The sequence below is a fragment of the Nuphar pumila genome, chromosome 14, assembly GCF_984573655.1.
Source record: "Nuphar pumila chromosome 14, dmNupPumi1.hap1.1, whole genome shotgun sequence".
NCBI lineage: Eukaryota > Viridiplantae > Streptophyta > Magnoliopsida > Nymphaeales > Nymphaeaceae > Nuphar > Nuphar pumila.
In genome coordinates this window covers 89,236,094-89,252,349 of record NC_143262.1, presented here as the reverse complement: position 1 = coordinate 89,252,349, position 16,256 = coordinate 89,236,094, and the positions used below count along the sequence as shown (strand labels likewise).

The window sequence follows — 16,256 nt, the reverse complement described above, 5'->3', positions numbered from 1 at the left end:
AAAGGGTGAGCTTCTTTCTTTTTATCTTTGTTATTTTCTTTTGCCTACTTGGTCAAGATGGTATACCATATAATTATGAAAGAGATTTCTGAAATCGACTAGACAAAGATATTTATCCAGGATGAATTTTTAGTAATGCAGTTCAGTATAGAAGAAATATGACTTAATGTATTAGATTGCAACACCACAAACATTCTGAACAGCAATATCAGAAAGTTATTGCAAGTAATGGGCAGGGAAATAAGTTTTACTGCTCGATTAATAATAAACAACAAGAACAAGGAAATAAAAAATACAGAGCACCATACTCCTACTTAAAGCTATCCATTCATCTGATGGAAAAAAAAAACCATAATACTTGATCACCTTTCTTGACACATAAACTACTACCTTGCACATAGTGGCATAGAAACTCTATTTAGACCTGTGTATCCCGTTTCTTGCCTACTGGTACAAAACTAGTTTCAAAAACACTGAAACCAGTTTCAGAAACATCAAGAAACTCATTTCTAAATACATATAAAACTCGTTTCTAAAAATATAGGGAAACGGGCCCTTGTACAAGTGAAACCAGTACCAAACTTGGTTTCAGCTATAACATCCTGGAGCCCTTTCATATCTCTAGAACTGGCACATGGAGAATCAAACACTTTAATTTTACATTGGAAGGTGCAAGAAATCGATAGAAAGTAGCAAGGTTTATGCTAGAAGGATCATACTACTAATCTTCATACATCGTGTGTTGACATCTCTTTGAGCAGCCTTATCTCCAATGGAACTTTATTTCATAAACTGGAAGTTTAGGCTTGAATTGATTCTAGGAATGGGTAATCAGTGTACCCAATAACTGGGTCTGATAAGTAGAAGGTTGACCTGTTGTATTTGTTGAGAGGTGCATCAAGCTCGAACCTCTTAGGCAAGTCTGGGTTAGCCAAGAAATATCTACCAAAAGCAATCAAGTCTGCGTACCCTTCAGCAACTGCTTTGTTCCCATCTTCCTTATTGTATCCTCCAGCAGCAAGGAAAGTCCCTCTGAAGGCTTTCCTCAGTGGAAGCAGACTGTATGGGGTCTCCATTCTCTCACCAACAGTGATCATCCTTGGTTCCACTACATGTGCGTACAGAATTTGGTACCTGTTCAATGCTTCCATCATGTAAAGCCCAAGAGCTTCTGGATTCGAGTCACCAGATTCCGCATAATCTGCAAAAGGTGAAAGCCTTATGCCAACTCTATCTGCTCCAATTTCTTGGCAAACTGCTTCAACAACTTCCAGTACAAACCGGCAACGATTCTCTAGACTACCCCCGTACTCATCTGTCCGGTCATTGACAGCGTCTTTCATGAACTGTTCAAGTAGGTAACCATGGGCACCATGGATCTCAACTCCATCAAAGCCTGCAGTTTATTTATTTGCTTTATGATCAGTATACAATTTTAAACAGAACACGCACACACATATACCTATTTGTGACATTTACACTCAAACAGTGTGTATTGCTGATAGCTCATGGATGAACAATATATATTTGCAGTTAACAGATTATCCATGCAGTGATTTGCCTTTCTTACAGTGCATTAATAATGCACTTGGAAGGATTGTGTTGCTAAAGACTTGAAAGTATATAGCATCAATTACACCAGCACTAACAGAAAGGATAAACAGTAAAATGTTGAAAATCAGAATGAATGTCATAGTAGGCTTACCAGCCTCAATAGCATTTTTGGCGGCAAGCCTGAAATGATTAACAATTTCGGGAATTTCTTCTGTCTTTAACCGACGAGGTGGAGAAAACTCTGCTATGTCCACTTGGTTGCTTCGCAGCTTGGGTTTCAATGGCTTGTCAGTAGACGAGATTGGAGCTTGCCCATTAGGCTGGAACCCTGTACGCAATAAGTGTTTTTCCACTTAGTCTGAACTTTGAAAGGACAATGTGCAGGACTAAAGAAAAGAAAAACTGAAATATATACATGAAAATGTGGGTGAGCCTAGAAACAAGTTAGATAATGTATGAAAAGTTTGTCTAATACTGGAAAAGGAAACTATCAGGTCATTCCAAATGGGTGCAATGTTTTTATTTCAGAGCTTGGCTGAATCGACTTTTGAGAAGCCAGATCATTTTGGCAAGAGATTATTCAAACCATAAGGGGGCGTTTGTTACACTCCCACTCAAAGGAAGATTTTTTCCTTTGAAAGAACCACTCTGGAGGAAAAGTGCTTCCATAGGAGGGGAGGTATGAACCCATTTTGACAGGAAAGCTGCTTTTTTTGCATTTATTATATGGATCCCACCATCTATTTCTCATATACATGTTTGTTTAGCCCTTTGTAGGAAAGAGGCACTATTTCCTATGAAAGAGAGCCTCTTTCATAGGAAAGGGCATGAAACAAACGCCCTGTTTCAGGAAATTATGGTTGGATTGGAAGCTGGAACTACTCTAAGTTTAACTCATGTTGCTGTCTTAGAGAGTGTGGAATGACTATTCCACTTGAATGGCCCTACTTTGAACGATGTGATTTATGTACTCACTAGAACATCAAAAACATTTTTTAGTTTTCATTTCAGTTGGAACAAATCTAACTACCTTTCTGTCAGGCAAGTCAATAAATCCATTTGAGTGATTCTTGTTTTTCCATGCTTGGATCTAAATGTTATATATTTGGCTTGGCCTGGCCAAGAAGTTCAGCAACACCCACAAATCTGATAGCTTGGATCAAACCCACCAGTTTTATACATGTACAGAAAGAAAGAAGCTACAACTGTCAAATTAAAGCATCATGATCTTCCTTGTTTCTTCTTCCAACCTGAGGGATCGGGTTTTGAAAAAACTGCATCTCAAACTCGCTTAAAATTTATAATCCTCACTTCTCACTTTTCATTTGCTACTTCCCACTCTGGTTATGGTACTAAACCACGATACCTTATGGTCATATATCCAATCACCATAAGTTAATCCAACTGTACAGAAATTTTCAGCATTCTATATTTATCATCACAGTTTTTTAAAAAATATTTATTATCACAGTACATTTTGCCAGGGATAATAAGGACTGGGTAGAATCAGTTCTAGACAAAGATTTCTATCCCTTAGAAATCACCAGAATGTTAAACTAAAACATTAGGACATGGAAATAGTAGGCAAGCCATGTTGAACATGTTCAAAAGGTTAGTTTCTGCTTTATATGACTGGAGGCTCTATGCAAAAGAATGTAACACAAGAGGGTGTTGTCTGTTGGGGTTAAGTACTATGCACGCACGCACACACACACACACACACACACACACACACACACACACACACACACACACACACACACACACAGAGAGAGAGAGAGAAAGAAGGGAGAATAAAAGTCCATACCATAATTAGAAACTCTTCCAACATGCCAAATCTGGCAGAAAAATACACCACCCTTCTCATGAACAGCATTAACAATTGGCCTCCATGCCTCTACTTGCTCTTTTGTCCAAATTCCAGGTGTGTCAGGGTATCTTCAATAAACACCAATATCAATCATCATAACATGATTCAGCACTAGAAATCTGAAGAAAATATAAACAAAACAAATAAAAAATCAAAAGAAGAGCAACAATGAGTTGAAGCCTGTACCCTTGAGCAGTGTCTGAGACCCCTGTGGCTTCAGCGATTAGAAGCCCACCCTTGGTGGTTCTTTGGGAGTAATACAAGATTGCATGAGGCTGGGGCACATTCCCATAGGATCTTTGTCTGGTTAATGGTGCTAATACCACCCTGAAATTCATAAAACACGTCATTTCTTTGCACATGCCATTGCAAAAAATAAGTAGATAAACAATATAAACATGAGTTAGTGCCACAAACATGACTAATCCATGCTCATATACTGCATGACTTTTGTTTCAGCAGACCTATATCAATTGTTAAACATAACATTTACAAAATTGTTACAAGAAAGTCATTGACTTACAAAATATTTTTAATATTTAGGACATGATATTAATCTTCCATTCTTTGATAACTGGTGAAGTTTTCCAGTTTGTCTAGTCTAATTGAAGACAAATTGAACCATGGTATGAATTTTTTAAATTACTGATGTATCCTTTTAATTACAATGAAATCACTACAGTGCACATAAATGGTAAAAATAGAGAGGCAATCCTTGATCCAGCTGCTAAGTTTGGTAAAGGAGTAGCGGTAACCCTTGAGCCTGACCCCTAGAGAATCCAAAGATCAAGTCCCCATTCTCTGATGCCTCCAACTGTAAAAACTTAGGGGCACTTTTTTGGAAGCTCAAAAAGTTGGTGGTAATTTTTTGGCAAGAACTTTTACAGATCAAGATCACAGATCCCCTTCCAAGGGCGACGGTGAACACAACAGCAGCAAAAAGTACACATATCCAACGGCTACCATAAAGTTACTTGTTGGAGTCACCCACGTAATGTGGGTGTTACCCACATTAAGGACTCCCACAAAGGTGTCCCTATCGGATAAGCCCCACGATTTTGGAAGGGAACAGTTACGTAACTGTTACCTAATAAGGATTTGCATTATAAAAGGGGTATTGATGAGAGACCCCAATACAGTGCACAATACAATCTGGGATTGGATCCTGCTCATCATCGCTGAAGGGCCTGCACTCATTGAGGATAGCGATCGGTTGGGGAGACGACATCTCAAAAACGCTCATCCGGTCCACCATCGGCCACAGTCATGGCGGCATCAGGTATGCTCTCTGTCTCTCCTGTGCGCAGGCAATCCCAACATTGGGTTATGGGCCCACGCTTACGTTGCGCCTGTACGTTTATGCCTGTATTTTTTTTTCTCGATTGCGTTTTTCCGACAGAACCGCCGTCTGAACGGTGATGCCCCTCTTCTCGACCTCAACTGGGTCGGTTTCTTAAAGAAGGAAGGTGCAGACGCCGTATTTAGGATTCAGACGAGAAATCCCCTGTCGGTTTCGGGAAAGTCAAGCGTTGTGCCGATTGTTTCCCGAAACGCCCAAATCAATATATATATATATATATATATATATATATATATATATATACCTTCCATCTGGACGTTGATCGGGGTCGTCATCCGCCGGCTGGATCCTCCTGATCTTTCTCCCTTGCAGACGCTGCAGATCCGCCGGCCATTTTGGTGTTGCTAGCTATGGCCGTCGTCGGTGCCTCTGCAGCATGTCGGGCTGTCGGAGATGGCATCTCCACACCTTGCTTGGCCGTCGGCCATAGGCAAGGTGGTGGAGGTTGCCGCCCCTGTCTATCGACGGTGTCGCCAGCCTTGTCCGTCGGCGACCTTCTAGTTGCAGGACCGTCATAGACAGCGGCGACGCTTTCTGAGAAAGGGGAGAGAGAAATCTAAAAGAAGATTTTAGGGTTCTGAAACCCTAATTCGTAAAAGGGGGTATTTATAATCTCGGGTCGGGTCCATATATGGATCTGGACCTGCCCCACCCGTATCGACCAATAAGTAATGATGGATCGAGTCTAAGCCTTGGGTAAAGGATTCGGTAATTCCAGAACCCGATCCAATTAGTTCTGGATCGGGTCCTTATCTGGATTCGAACTCGACTTACCCAATACCGATCCATAAAGCTTTTTCGGATCGGATTCGGGATTCGGGTTTCGGGTAAGAGTCCCAAAGCTCTTGCGACCCATACCCATTTTGGTTTGGATTCGGGTCGGGCTTGTAGAACCCGATCTGGTTTCTGAATCCATATCTGATCCATTCTGTTCCATTGGATCGGGTTATTGTTTGGATTCGGATCTGTCGACCCGTACCAACCCATAAGGCTTACTAGGTTGGATCTGGGTACAGGGTTGCAGATTTCAGAACCCGAATCCAAATACCCCTGTGGTTCTGGATCCGGTTCTGTCTGTGTCAGATCCAAAAACTGGTTAAACCGGGTTATATGGTTCTAGATCTGGCAATATGGCAAAACCAGATCCACTACACTGTAACAGTGCTAGAGAACTGTTTCAGCCGGTTTGGTATGATTCTGAACTGATTCGAGTCTCTCTGAAACCGGTTCTTAGTCATCTGAGATTAGTTCAGTGTTTCAGAGACCAGTTCAGTTTGAACTGTTACAGGCCCGATACAGTAACTTTAAGAACCATTTTGGAGGTTTTTATGACTGGTTCATAACGTTTTAGAATCGGTTCAGGGGTTTTTATAATCAGTTCATAAGGATTAAGAGCCGATACAGTTAATTAATGATCGGTTCAAGCCATTATTTCATCGGTTCATTATATTTTGATTTGGATACTTGTTTTTCCTTCGTTTATGGGCGTAAACATTAAGTTGTAGCATGTTAAAAGCTTTTATTTTGACATGTTCATGCATTTTATTTATAATTATGCATGCATAAATGAATGCCTGATATTGGAATCAAGGATAGTTAGATAACTTGGTGAAATTCATGTTACCAAAGTAACTGAATACACGTATGTTGTCAATTTTGTTCTATCATATAGTTTTATCCAATATTGATACAACAACAACAACTACGCCTTCATCCCAAAACAATTGGGGTCGGCGATATGAACCAAAAAAGAAAATCATTCTGGGTCTTCCACATGAATCTTTCTCCTCCAATCATTTCTATCCAATGCCATGTCCTCGATGAGGTTCAAAGCATTCATATCCTTTCCTATCATCTCCATCCAAGTCTTCTTAGGCCTACCCCGACCTCTTTTAACTAATAGATTTTCCCATTTCTCCATCCTTCTAACTGGAGCATCATTAGGCCTTCGCCGAATATGTCAAAACCACCGTAAATGATTCTCTCTCATCTTATTTTCAATGGATGCAACGCCTACCTTCTTACGTATCTCCTCGTTTCGAATCTTATCTTTTATTGTATTTCCACACATCCATCTAAGCATACGCATCTCAGCTACACTCATTTTTTGAATATGATGTCTCTTGGCAGCCCAACATTCCGTATTATATAGTAAAGTGGGCCTAATTGTCCTTCTATAAAACTTTCCCTTCAACCGCAATGGCATTCTACGACCGCACAACACTCTAGTTGCACTTTTTCATTTCATCCACCCAACCTTTATCCTATGATTTACATCTCCATCAATTTATCCATACTTTTGAATGATAGATCCCAAATATTGAAAACAGTCATCCACCGGTATTTCTTGCTCACCAAGCTTCACTACACTCCCATCACTACTTCGTTGCTTACTAAACCGACATTCCATATATTCTATCTTACTCTTACTCAACTTAAAACCTCTTGCTTCCAATGTCTGTCTCTATAATTCTAACTTAGCATTAACCCCAGCTCTAGACTCATCAATCAAAACAATATCATCAGCAAACAACATACATCATGGCATATTTTCTTGAATTGATCTCGTAAGCTCATCTATCACTATAGCAAATAGGAAAGGGCTTAATGCAAATCCTTGATGTAACCCAACCGTTATAGGAAAATTTGTTGTCACCCCTCTACAAGTGCGGACATTGGTTACTACTCTTTCGTACATATCTTTAATTATACTAATGTACTTGAGAGAAACACCTTTCTTCATCATTGTCCACCAGAGAACATCCTTAGGTACTCTATCGTATGCCTTCTCCAAATCAATAAAAACCATATGCAAATCTTTGTTCCTCTCTCCATATCTCTCAATAAGTTGTCTAAGAAGATGTATAGCTTTCATAGTTGATCTTCCAGGCATAAAACCAAATTGATTCTCCGATATCATGACAACCTTCCTCAGCCTATACTCAATCACCCTCTCCCAAAGTTTCATAGTATGACTCATGAGTTTTATACTACGATAGTTTGTGCAATCTTGTATATCACCCTTATTCTTATATAGAGGCACCAAAGTACTCTTCCTCCACTCATTAGGCATCTTATTTGTCTGTCAAATCTTGTTAAAAAGATTTGTCAACCATTCTAATCCTTTCTCACCCAAGCATTTCCAAGCCTCGACAGGTATACCATCTGGGCCAACTACCCTTCTTGATTTCATTTTCTTCAAAGCCTCTGTAATTTCTTTCTTTTGAATCTTGCGCATGAAGTCACGATTCATCTCATGAAAAGGAATGGAGAAGTCTCCAAGATCCTGAGCATGACTTTCATTAAATAGCTTATCAAAATAATCTTTCCATCTCTCCTTAATCTCCTCATCTTTGACTAAAACCCTTTGCGTTTCATCTTTGATACATCTAACTATACCCAGATCCCTCGATTTCCTATCTCTCATCTTTGCAAGCCTATAAATATCCTTTTCGCCTTCCTTAGTATCCAACTTGTCATAAACCTCCTTATATACCTTATCCCTCGCGTTTCGAACTACTTTTTTAGCTTCCTTTTTTGCTATCATATATTTCTCCAAATTCTCATTATCACGACTCTTACTTAGATTTCTATAATACTCTTTTTTAACCTTAATAGTTAATTTGACATCCTCGTTCTACCATGATGTATCCTTACCTAGCGGTGCACTGCCTTTAGACTCACCCAATACCTCCTTAGCCACCTTTCTCATGCCACCTGCTATCTTATTCCACAGTGATTCTGAATCCTCCTCGAGACACCAATCAGCTTCCTTAACTACCTGCTCTACAAACATTCCTTGTTTAGCTCCTTTCAGTGCCCGCCACTTAATTCTAGGATCTATCCTATGTCTATCCCTTTTGCGGCATTTTCTAATTCTAATATCTAAAATTAAGACTCTATGTTGTGTAGCTACACTTTCTCTCGGTATAACCTTATAATCGATGCAACAACCCCTAGCTCTCTTTCTAAGTAGGAAAAAATCTGACTCGTATTAACTCTACTTTTAAATGTTATTAGGTAAGACTCCCTCTTCCTAAACCAAGTGTTTGCTAAGATCATATCATAGGACAAACCAAAATCTAAAATCCTTTCTCCACTTTTGTTTCTTTCTCTTATATCATAGCCTCTATGGATACTCTCAAATCCATCCTTACTAATGCCTACATGTCCATTAAGGTCACCGCCGATGAAAAGCTTTATTTCAATATTGATGTTGTACTTAAATTCATGAAACGATGAGCGACCTAAAGGAAGTTTCATTGTGTTCAGAATCTAAGTAGGGTAGAATAAGGCAAGTGTATTGAGATACATCGTACATGTGTATCCAAAGGTACCATGTGTTGATGGTTTAGCTTCACATGAGCCTTAGTTTTACCAATTGTGGTCGGTAAGCGTAGTGGTTACGTGTGTTGGAGTTCTTACCAAAGTAAGACTTCAATGACCCCTGTACTCGCCCGAAAATAATCATATTAAGGGCCTTTTATTTATTGTTTTTTTCATCAAGTTTATCTCATATATGCTTCCTTTGATACATGTCTTTTGCCATGCAATTTCTAGTCCTATGATTCTAAATGGCTCAAGTTCTATCTCTTTTCTTGATAGATCTAATTTTAGTGATTGGAAAGAAATTATACTTTTCACAATAGGGTATATGGATTTCGATTTGACCTTAAGAAATGATGAACCTGCTGTCATGACAGATCAAAGCATTGTTGAACAAAAAAATGCTTTTAAGAAGTAGGAGCGCTCGAATAAACTTAGCATATTGCTTTTGTAATCTAAGGTGGCTAAGAATATTCGCAGTGCTATCCTGCAATGCAAGACAATGAGAGAATTCCTGAGTGCCATTGAGGCACAATTTGTCAGTTCGAATAACGCCAAGACCAGTACCCTAATGTCAAAACTCATATCTATGAAGTATTCTGGAGGGGGTAATATTCGTCAGCACATTTTGAAAATAAGGAATATAGCATCCCAGTTGAATGACATGAAGCTAACCATTTCTAACTCATTCCTAGTGCATTTGATTTTGACATCCTTACCTATGGAATATGGACCTTTTAAGATCTTTTACAACACACATAATGATGAATGAACATTCAATGAACTTGTGTCCAAGTGTGTTGAGAAAGAAGAGAGATTGAAATGAGAGAAGGTACAAAGTGCACATATGACTTCTCATGGATCCAAGGTAGGACCAAAGAAAAATGCATTTAAGAAAACTATTAGGAAGAAGTCAGCATGAGATAAGTCATCTCAGAGCAAGCAACCTGATTCTGCTCCCATAAAGTGTTTCTTTTGCAAGAAGATGGGACACAGGAAGGCTGATTGCATAAAGTACAAGAAATTGTTATAAAAGAAAGGTAATTTGTCATTTGTTTCTCATAAATGTAATTTATTACATATTCCTGAAAATAGCGGGTGGATTGATTATGGTGCTACTGTTCATATTGCCAACTAATTGCAGTCGTTCCTGACCAGAAAGGAACCAACAATGCACGAGAAGAGCATCTATTCGGAGAACAAAATGTGTTCGCATGTGAAGGGTGTTGGGACCTGCAGGATCACTTTAGATACTGGAGTAGATTTGGATCTTCATGATATTTTTTATGTTCCATAATGTAGTAGAAATTTAATTTCAATTTCAAGGTTGAATAAATTTGGATATTATTTTAAATTTAAAAACTCTAAATTATTCATATACAGAAATTCAATTGAAATCGGTTCTGCATTAGTTTATGATAGTTTGTACAAATTAAACGTGAAGATCCAAACTCAGGAGTCTTTGACTTTTGAATACGCATTGGTTGAGAATAAACGTAGCATGATTAATGATAAATCCTACATGCTTTGGCATCGAAGGTTGGGTCATATCTCTGAAAAGTGAATAGAGACTCGTAAATGAAGGGATCTTGAAATCTCTAGATTTTACCGATAATGACCCATGTGTTGATTGCATAAAGGCTAAGCAAACAAACACATATAAAAATGGTGTCAAGCGTAGTAGTGAGATATTAGAGATAGTCTATACGGATGTATGTGGACCATTTACCCCCTGTTACACAGGCGAAAAATATTTTGTCACCTTTATTGATGACTATTCTCGGTATATATATCTCTATTTGATTTATGAAAAATCTGATGTTTTTCAAATGTTTAAAGAATTTAAGAAAGAAGTAGAGAAACAAACCGATAAAGTTATTAAAATAGTCAAGTCTGATAGACGTGGCGAATATTATGGTGAGATTGGGCAAAGGGAATGACCATTAGCACGATTTCTCAAAGAAGAAGGTATTGTGTCTCAGTATACCATGCTTGGTAGTGCCTACCAAAATGGTGTAGCTGAAAGAAGAAATCGTACGCTTAAAGAAATGGTCAGGGCTATGTTAAATTATTCAATACTTCCCATCAAGTTGTAGGGTGAAGCCTTAAGGACAACTGTGCATGTTTTAAATAAGGTGCCTACAAAATCTGTGCCTAAAACTCTCTACGAGTTGTGGAAAGGTAGGAAACCATCACTGTCTTATATGAACATATGGAGATGTCCTGCAGAGGTTAAATTGTATAACCCCCACATTAAAGTCTTTGATCCAAGAACAACCACTGGATATTTCATTGGTTATCCAGAGAGATCAAAAGGATACAAGTTTTACTGTCGATCTCATTCACCACAGATTGTCGAAACGGATAAGGCAAAATTCCTTTAAGATTTTTCAGTAAGATTAAGTGCACTTCAAAACCTTGGTTTTGAGGAAATACAGGATCCTGTCTCACCACTGTTAAGAAAAATACCGAGAGATACCATATTGTTATCCCTAATGATGATGTGGTTGATCACCCGGTTATTGATGCATAAATCCAAAATTAACCTATTGTGGATAATGTAAAAGAGCACGAACATGATGAACAGGTTCAATCTGAACCTATAGAACGACCTGTTTGGAGATCCACAAGAATTAAGAAATTTGTCATACATCCTAACTATGTGGTGTACCTTCAGGAGCCTGATGATTTCATAGATATAGACGATGATCCGTTAACTTTTATGGAAGTTGTTGAAAGCAAACAATCTTCACACTGGATAAAAGGCATGAAAGAAGAGTTGGACTCTATGGTTAAGAATCAAGTGTGAGATCTTGTTGAGTTACCTAAAGGAGTAAAACCCATAGGGTGTAAATGGGTCTTTACGACCAAAAGGGACTCCAAAGGTGACATAGAGAGACATAAGGCAAGATTGGTTGCTAAAAGGTTCACCCAGATTGAGGGCATTGACTATAATGAGACATTCTCTCATATATCAACTAAGGAATCAATAAGAATAATTTTAGCCCTGGTAGCTCATTATGACTTAGAGCTACATCAGATGGATGTGAAAACATCATTCCTCAACAGGGATCTGAATGAAGAGGTATACATGGATCAACCTCATGGTTTCTCTTTAGTTTGCAAGTTTAACAAATCAATATATGGACTTAAACAGGCCTCCCAAGAGTGTTATATTAAATTTTTTCAAGTCATTGTGATTTTTGGGTTTACAGAAAACATTATTGATCAATGTATATACCTTAAGGAAAGTGAGAGTAAGTTCATTATATTGATGTTATATGTAGATAATATTTTGCTTGCAACTAACGATATAAAGTTACGTGCAGAGACAAAATCGTTTCTTGCATCATATTTTGATATGAAAGATATGGGTGAGGCTGCTTATGTAATTGGCATAAAGATCCGCCGAGACAGAACAAAAGGCTTTCTATCTAGGCCTCTCCAAAAGACCCTACATAAATAAAGTATTAAAGCGATATAGGATGGAAAATTGTTCATTTAGTACAACACTCATATCAAAAGGTGACAAATTGAGCCTAAAGGATTGTCCACAGGACGATATTGACAAAGCACAGATGAGTGCTTATCCATATGCATTAGTTGTTAGCAGTTTGTAATATGCGCAGACTTGTTCACGTCCATATATCTCTTTCGCAGTAGGGGTGCTTGGTAGATTTCAGTCTCATCCGGGCATATCTCATTGAAAGACTGCTAAGAAAGTCTTGCGATATTTGCAAGGAACAAAAGATTATATATTGACGTATCATAAGGTTAATCACCTCGAGGTCATTGGCTACTCAGATGCAGACTTAGGAGGATACCTTGATAATAGAAAGTATACTACTGGGTATGTCTTCTTACTTGCTAGAAGAGCGATTTCTTGGAAGAGTGAGAAGCATACGATCACTATTGCTCACATCATGGAGGCAGAATTCATAGCATTGTACAAGACTACTTCGCAAGCCGTATGGTTGAAGAATTTTATATCACAGTTAAAGGTGATTGATTCTATCAAGAAGCCACTGAAGGTCTACTGTGATAATGAAGCTATGGTGTTCTTTTCAAATAACAATAAGAGTACTATATCATGTAAGCATATGAAATTAAAGTACTTTGTTGTTAAAAAAAAAAAAACAGAGAATCATCTAGTGCATATTGTTAATATTGGTACCAAAGAGATGATTGTTGATCCTCTTACTAAAGAGCTAGCACCGGGATTGTATTCCGAACATGTATTGAGGATGGGCTTGTTAAACTCTTTTTGACATATGTATAAAAATAAAGTGATCACATACAATTTTGATTCTCATTATGGTTGTTTTGTTAATCTCATAAGGATTAGAGATTCAACTAAGGATCTGTAAAATAAATTTTAAAGCCCAATCTATTCATCAAGTAATTCTCATAAGATATTCGGTCGAGGGTTTATTGCGGGGACAAGTAGGAGAATGTTGGAGTCACCCACGTAATGTGGGTGTTACCCACATTAAAGACTCCGGTAGAGGTGTCCCTATGAGATAAGCCTCACGATTTTGGAAGGTAACAGTTTAGTAACTACCTTTCCAAGAGTTTATGCTTGCAAGGAAGAGTGGAGGACCCGTTAAGTGATCTGGTTCTCGGCCAAGGCTTCTTTGTCACTAAAAAGAAACACTAGAGCAGAGTTTGTTTCATGCCCTTGTATAAATCTCAAAACGATTGACTTGGGAATCAGTATTTGCGGATTATCCTTCCCCAAACGATACAGGTCAGATTCAGATACTGACAACATTGCTCAAAATGAGAAAATTACCCTTATCCAAAGCTCAAAATGAGAAAACGATACAGGTCCTCACCTCCGAGTTTTAGGTTGTAGGCACAGCGACCGTAGGTATGACAGACTGAGCCAACGCGACTAGGTCTTGGGGTGTGGTTTCTTCAGTTATAAATTTAAAAAAATAAAAATAAAAATAAAAATAAAAATAAAGGGGGTTTATCATATCTTTGTCTTTCTCAGGCACGACACGATTGTTCAGGGTCAGTTCCTTTCTCATTCTGGGGAGCGTAAAAACACATCGTCCGAAAGACAAGCAAAGAGAGCACAAAAAAAGATTGAGTGAAATTACGAAACTGACCTGTGAGATAGTGAGAATTTCCCAAACTGGTATGGAGTCAAGAGTGGTTGCTCTGAACCTGCTGCAGCCATGGCCTTCCCTTCTCTCCCAAGAAAATATTTTAGGTTGTAAAAAAACATAAGGGGGTTGATGCATTTATAGGAAAATCACTAACAAAATGGCCAGGTATTCTGCCTAAATATCCATGCATACCCTTCTTTTCTTTCCTTTTCCTGTACCAATGTTTAGATAAGTCAAAGGGCATTTTAGATATTTAAAATATAGTAAGAAAGGCAATACCTGGGCGGTTCCACGATCACGATTAGTAGTTGGTCAACGCGGGTGTGCTTGCTTTTTTGCCCAAGGCTATTACAGTGGCAGACGGTGAAAAAACGTTTTAAAGGATTGTAGTTTCAAGATAACTACGAGAGCAATTTCGTAATTTCGTGATCGAAGTCTATATTCGGGTTGTTCAGGTCAAACAGTAGCTGCCATCTGTCAGGTTGGCGATTGTGGACCAGATGCAAGCATATGTCGTCATTCGTGATGTCATCGTCAACTAAAGCTTTCGGTGGGGCTGCAAATGGATCGGATATTCGATTCCAACTTGAATGCTATTTTCTGATTTGAATCCTTCAAGTAAAATCCGAATGTGCATGGGATGGATTCAGATCTGTTTAATTAATCGGATTTGTGTTGGATTCAGATCTGGAATTGATCTGAATCAAAAATCCGATCTATTTTGCATTTTTCACATGAATATAGCTCGTTTTTCTTCTATTTTTCCTGGATTCATTATTATCACTTTATTTTAGATTTGGATTCGGATTTACTGTTTGCATTTCGGATTCAAATTCAGATCTAGCAAGATCAGGACAGAATACAACCCGTTTGCACGCACAATCATAGTGACAAAAGTAGAAAACGGCAAAATCTCTACAGCCAAATACAAAAAAAATAAAATCTTGTATTTTTTTCCTGGCAAAATCTCAGCAATAAAAAATAAATTAAAATTATAACAAATAAATTTTTATAAATAAAAAATTCATTTTTTATGAATTATAACTGATAAGGAAATGAGCAATTGGCAAAAAAAGTTGCCAACTTATGAGCCATATGTCAAAAACCACTCTTTTTTTTTATATTTACATGGAAAAAACCCTCACAGGATCAAAGACCTAGCCGCACTGACTCTGCCTGCCATACTTTCGGTCGCTGTCTTAGCAGTGTAAATTTCTGTGGGATTGCCCGTTGCCCTCAGGGAGTCGTCACGCTTTTGCTTGCACAAGGGGAGACACCCATAGGATTCGAACCTAGATCACCTGTCTAGCGGCCTAGGTCCCATGCCATTAAGCCAAACCCCTTTGGGGCTATACCAAAAGCCACCTACCATTCACTTACTACATTTAGCCACTTTCTTTTATAATTTATATATGTTTTAGTGTAAACCATAGTGACAAATATCGTGATATTTATGAAATTGCCTGAAAGTTTAAAACGGTAATTTCTTGCGAGATTTTTAAAATATCATGAGATTTATGAAAAAAATAAATACCACAATTTAAATGCAATATTTACATTTTAAACAGATATTTATCATGAAAAAAAGTGTATTTTTATTTTTAAATAATTTGTATTAATATTTTCTTATAAAAAACAAATTTGTTTTTTAAATTTTATTTTTTTTATTTCTGCAATTTTGCCAAAAAATGCAAGATTTATGAAAAAATTTCAAATTCTTGCGAGTTTTTGAAAAATGAGATTTTGCCGTTTTTAACGTTTGTCACTATGCTGTAAACTTGCCCTTAAAATCATTCAATTGACCTTTGTTTAGTCAAACAAAGCGATTAAAATGACAATTATTGTTGATTTGCTTAAATCGGTTCAGATAAAGTGGGCAGCAAATATAATGATCCAAAAGTTGGGCAGCATTTTTATAAATAGCTGGTAAGTTATGTGGCTTTTTGTAAATTATTCTTTAACTGCAGTATATATGTAGAGGTTAACCGGGTTGGATTTCATCAAACCTAATTTTGAAATGGGTCTGAAAGTT

The 16,256-nt window shown here is 37.8% G+C and overlaps 1 protein-coding gene across 1 annotated transcript; it reads right to left on the bottom strand.

Annotated features, from left to right (window-relative positions):
• Positions 1 to 306: 306 nt before the first annotated feature.
• LOC149817332 (putative 12-oxophytodienoate reductase 11) lies at positions 307 to 14,334 on the bottom strand. The gene is made up of 5 exons (XM_089987687.1): positions 14,225 to 14,334; positions 3,611 to 3,751; positions 3,362 to 3,492; positions 1,706 to 1,882; positions 307 to 1,396 (listed from the first exon to the last, which is right to left on the bottom strand). The coding sequence occupies exons 1-5, from the start codon at positions 14,293 to 14,295 to the stop codon at positions 801 to 803; spliced, it is 1,116 nt and encodes a 371-aa protein (XP_089843813.1). The 5' UTR covers positions 14,296 to 14,334; the 3' UTR covers positions 307 to 800.
• Between the last annotated feature and the right edge of the window lie 1,922 nt (positions 14,335 to 16,256).

Bases quoted from the DNA above. Each gene is read 5' to 3' on its own strand.
- LOC149817332 (XM_089987687.1), bottom strand. From the start codon at position 14,295: ATGGCTGCAGCAGGTTCAGAGCAACCACTCTTGACTCCATACCAGTTT. The intron at 3,493-3,610 runs GTACAGGCTTCA...TGTTTATTGAAG, and splicing joins GTCTCAGACACTGCTCAAGG to ATACCCTGACACACCTGGAA. The intron at 1,397-1,705 runs GTAAGCCTACTA...AATAAACTGCAG, and splicing joins CAAAAATGCTATTGAGGCTG to GCTTTGATGGAGTTGAGATC.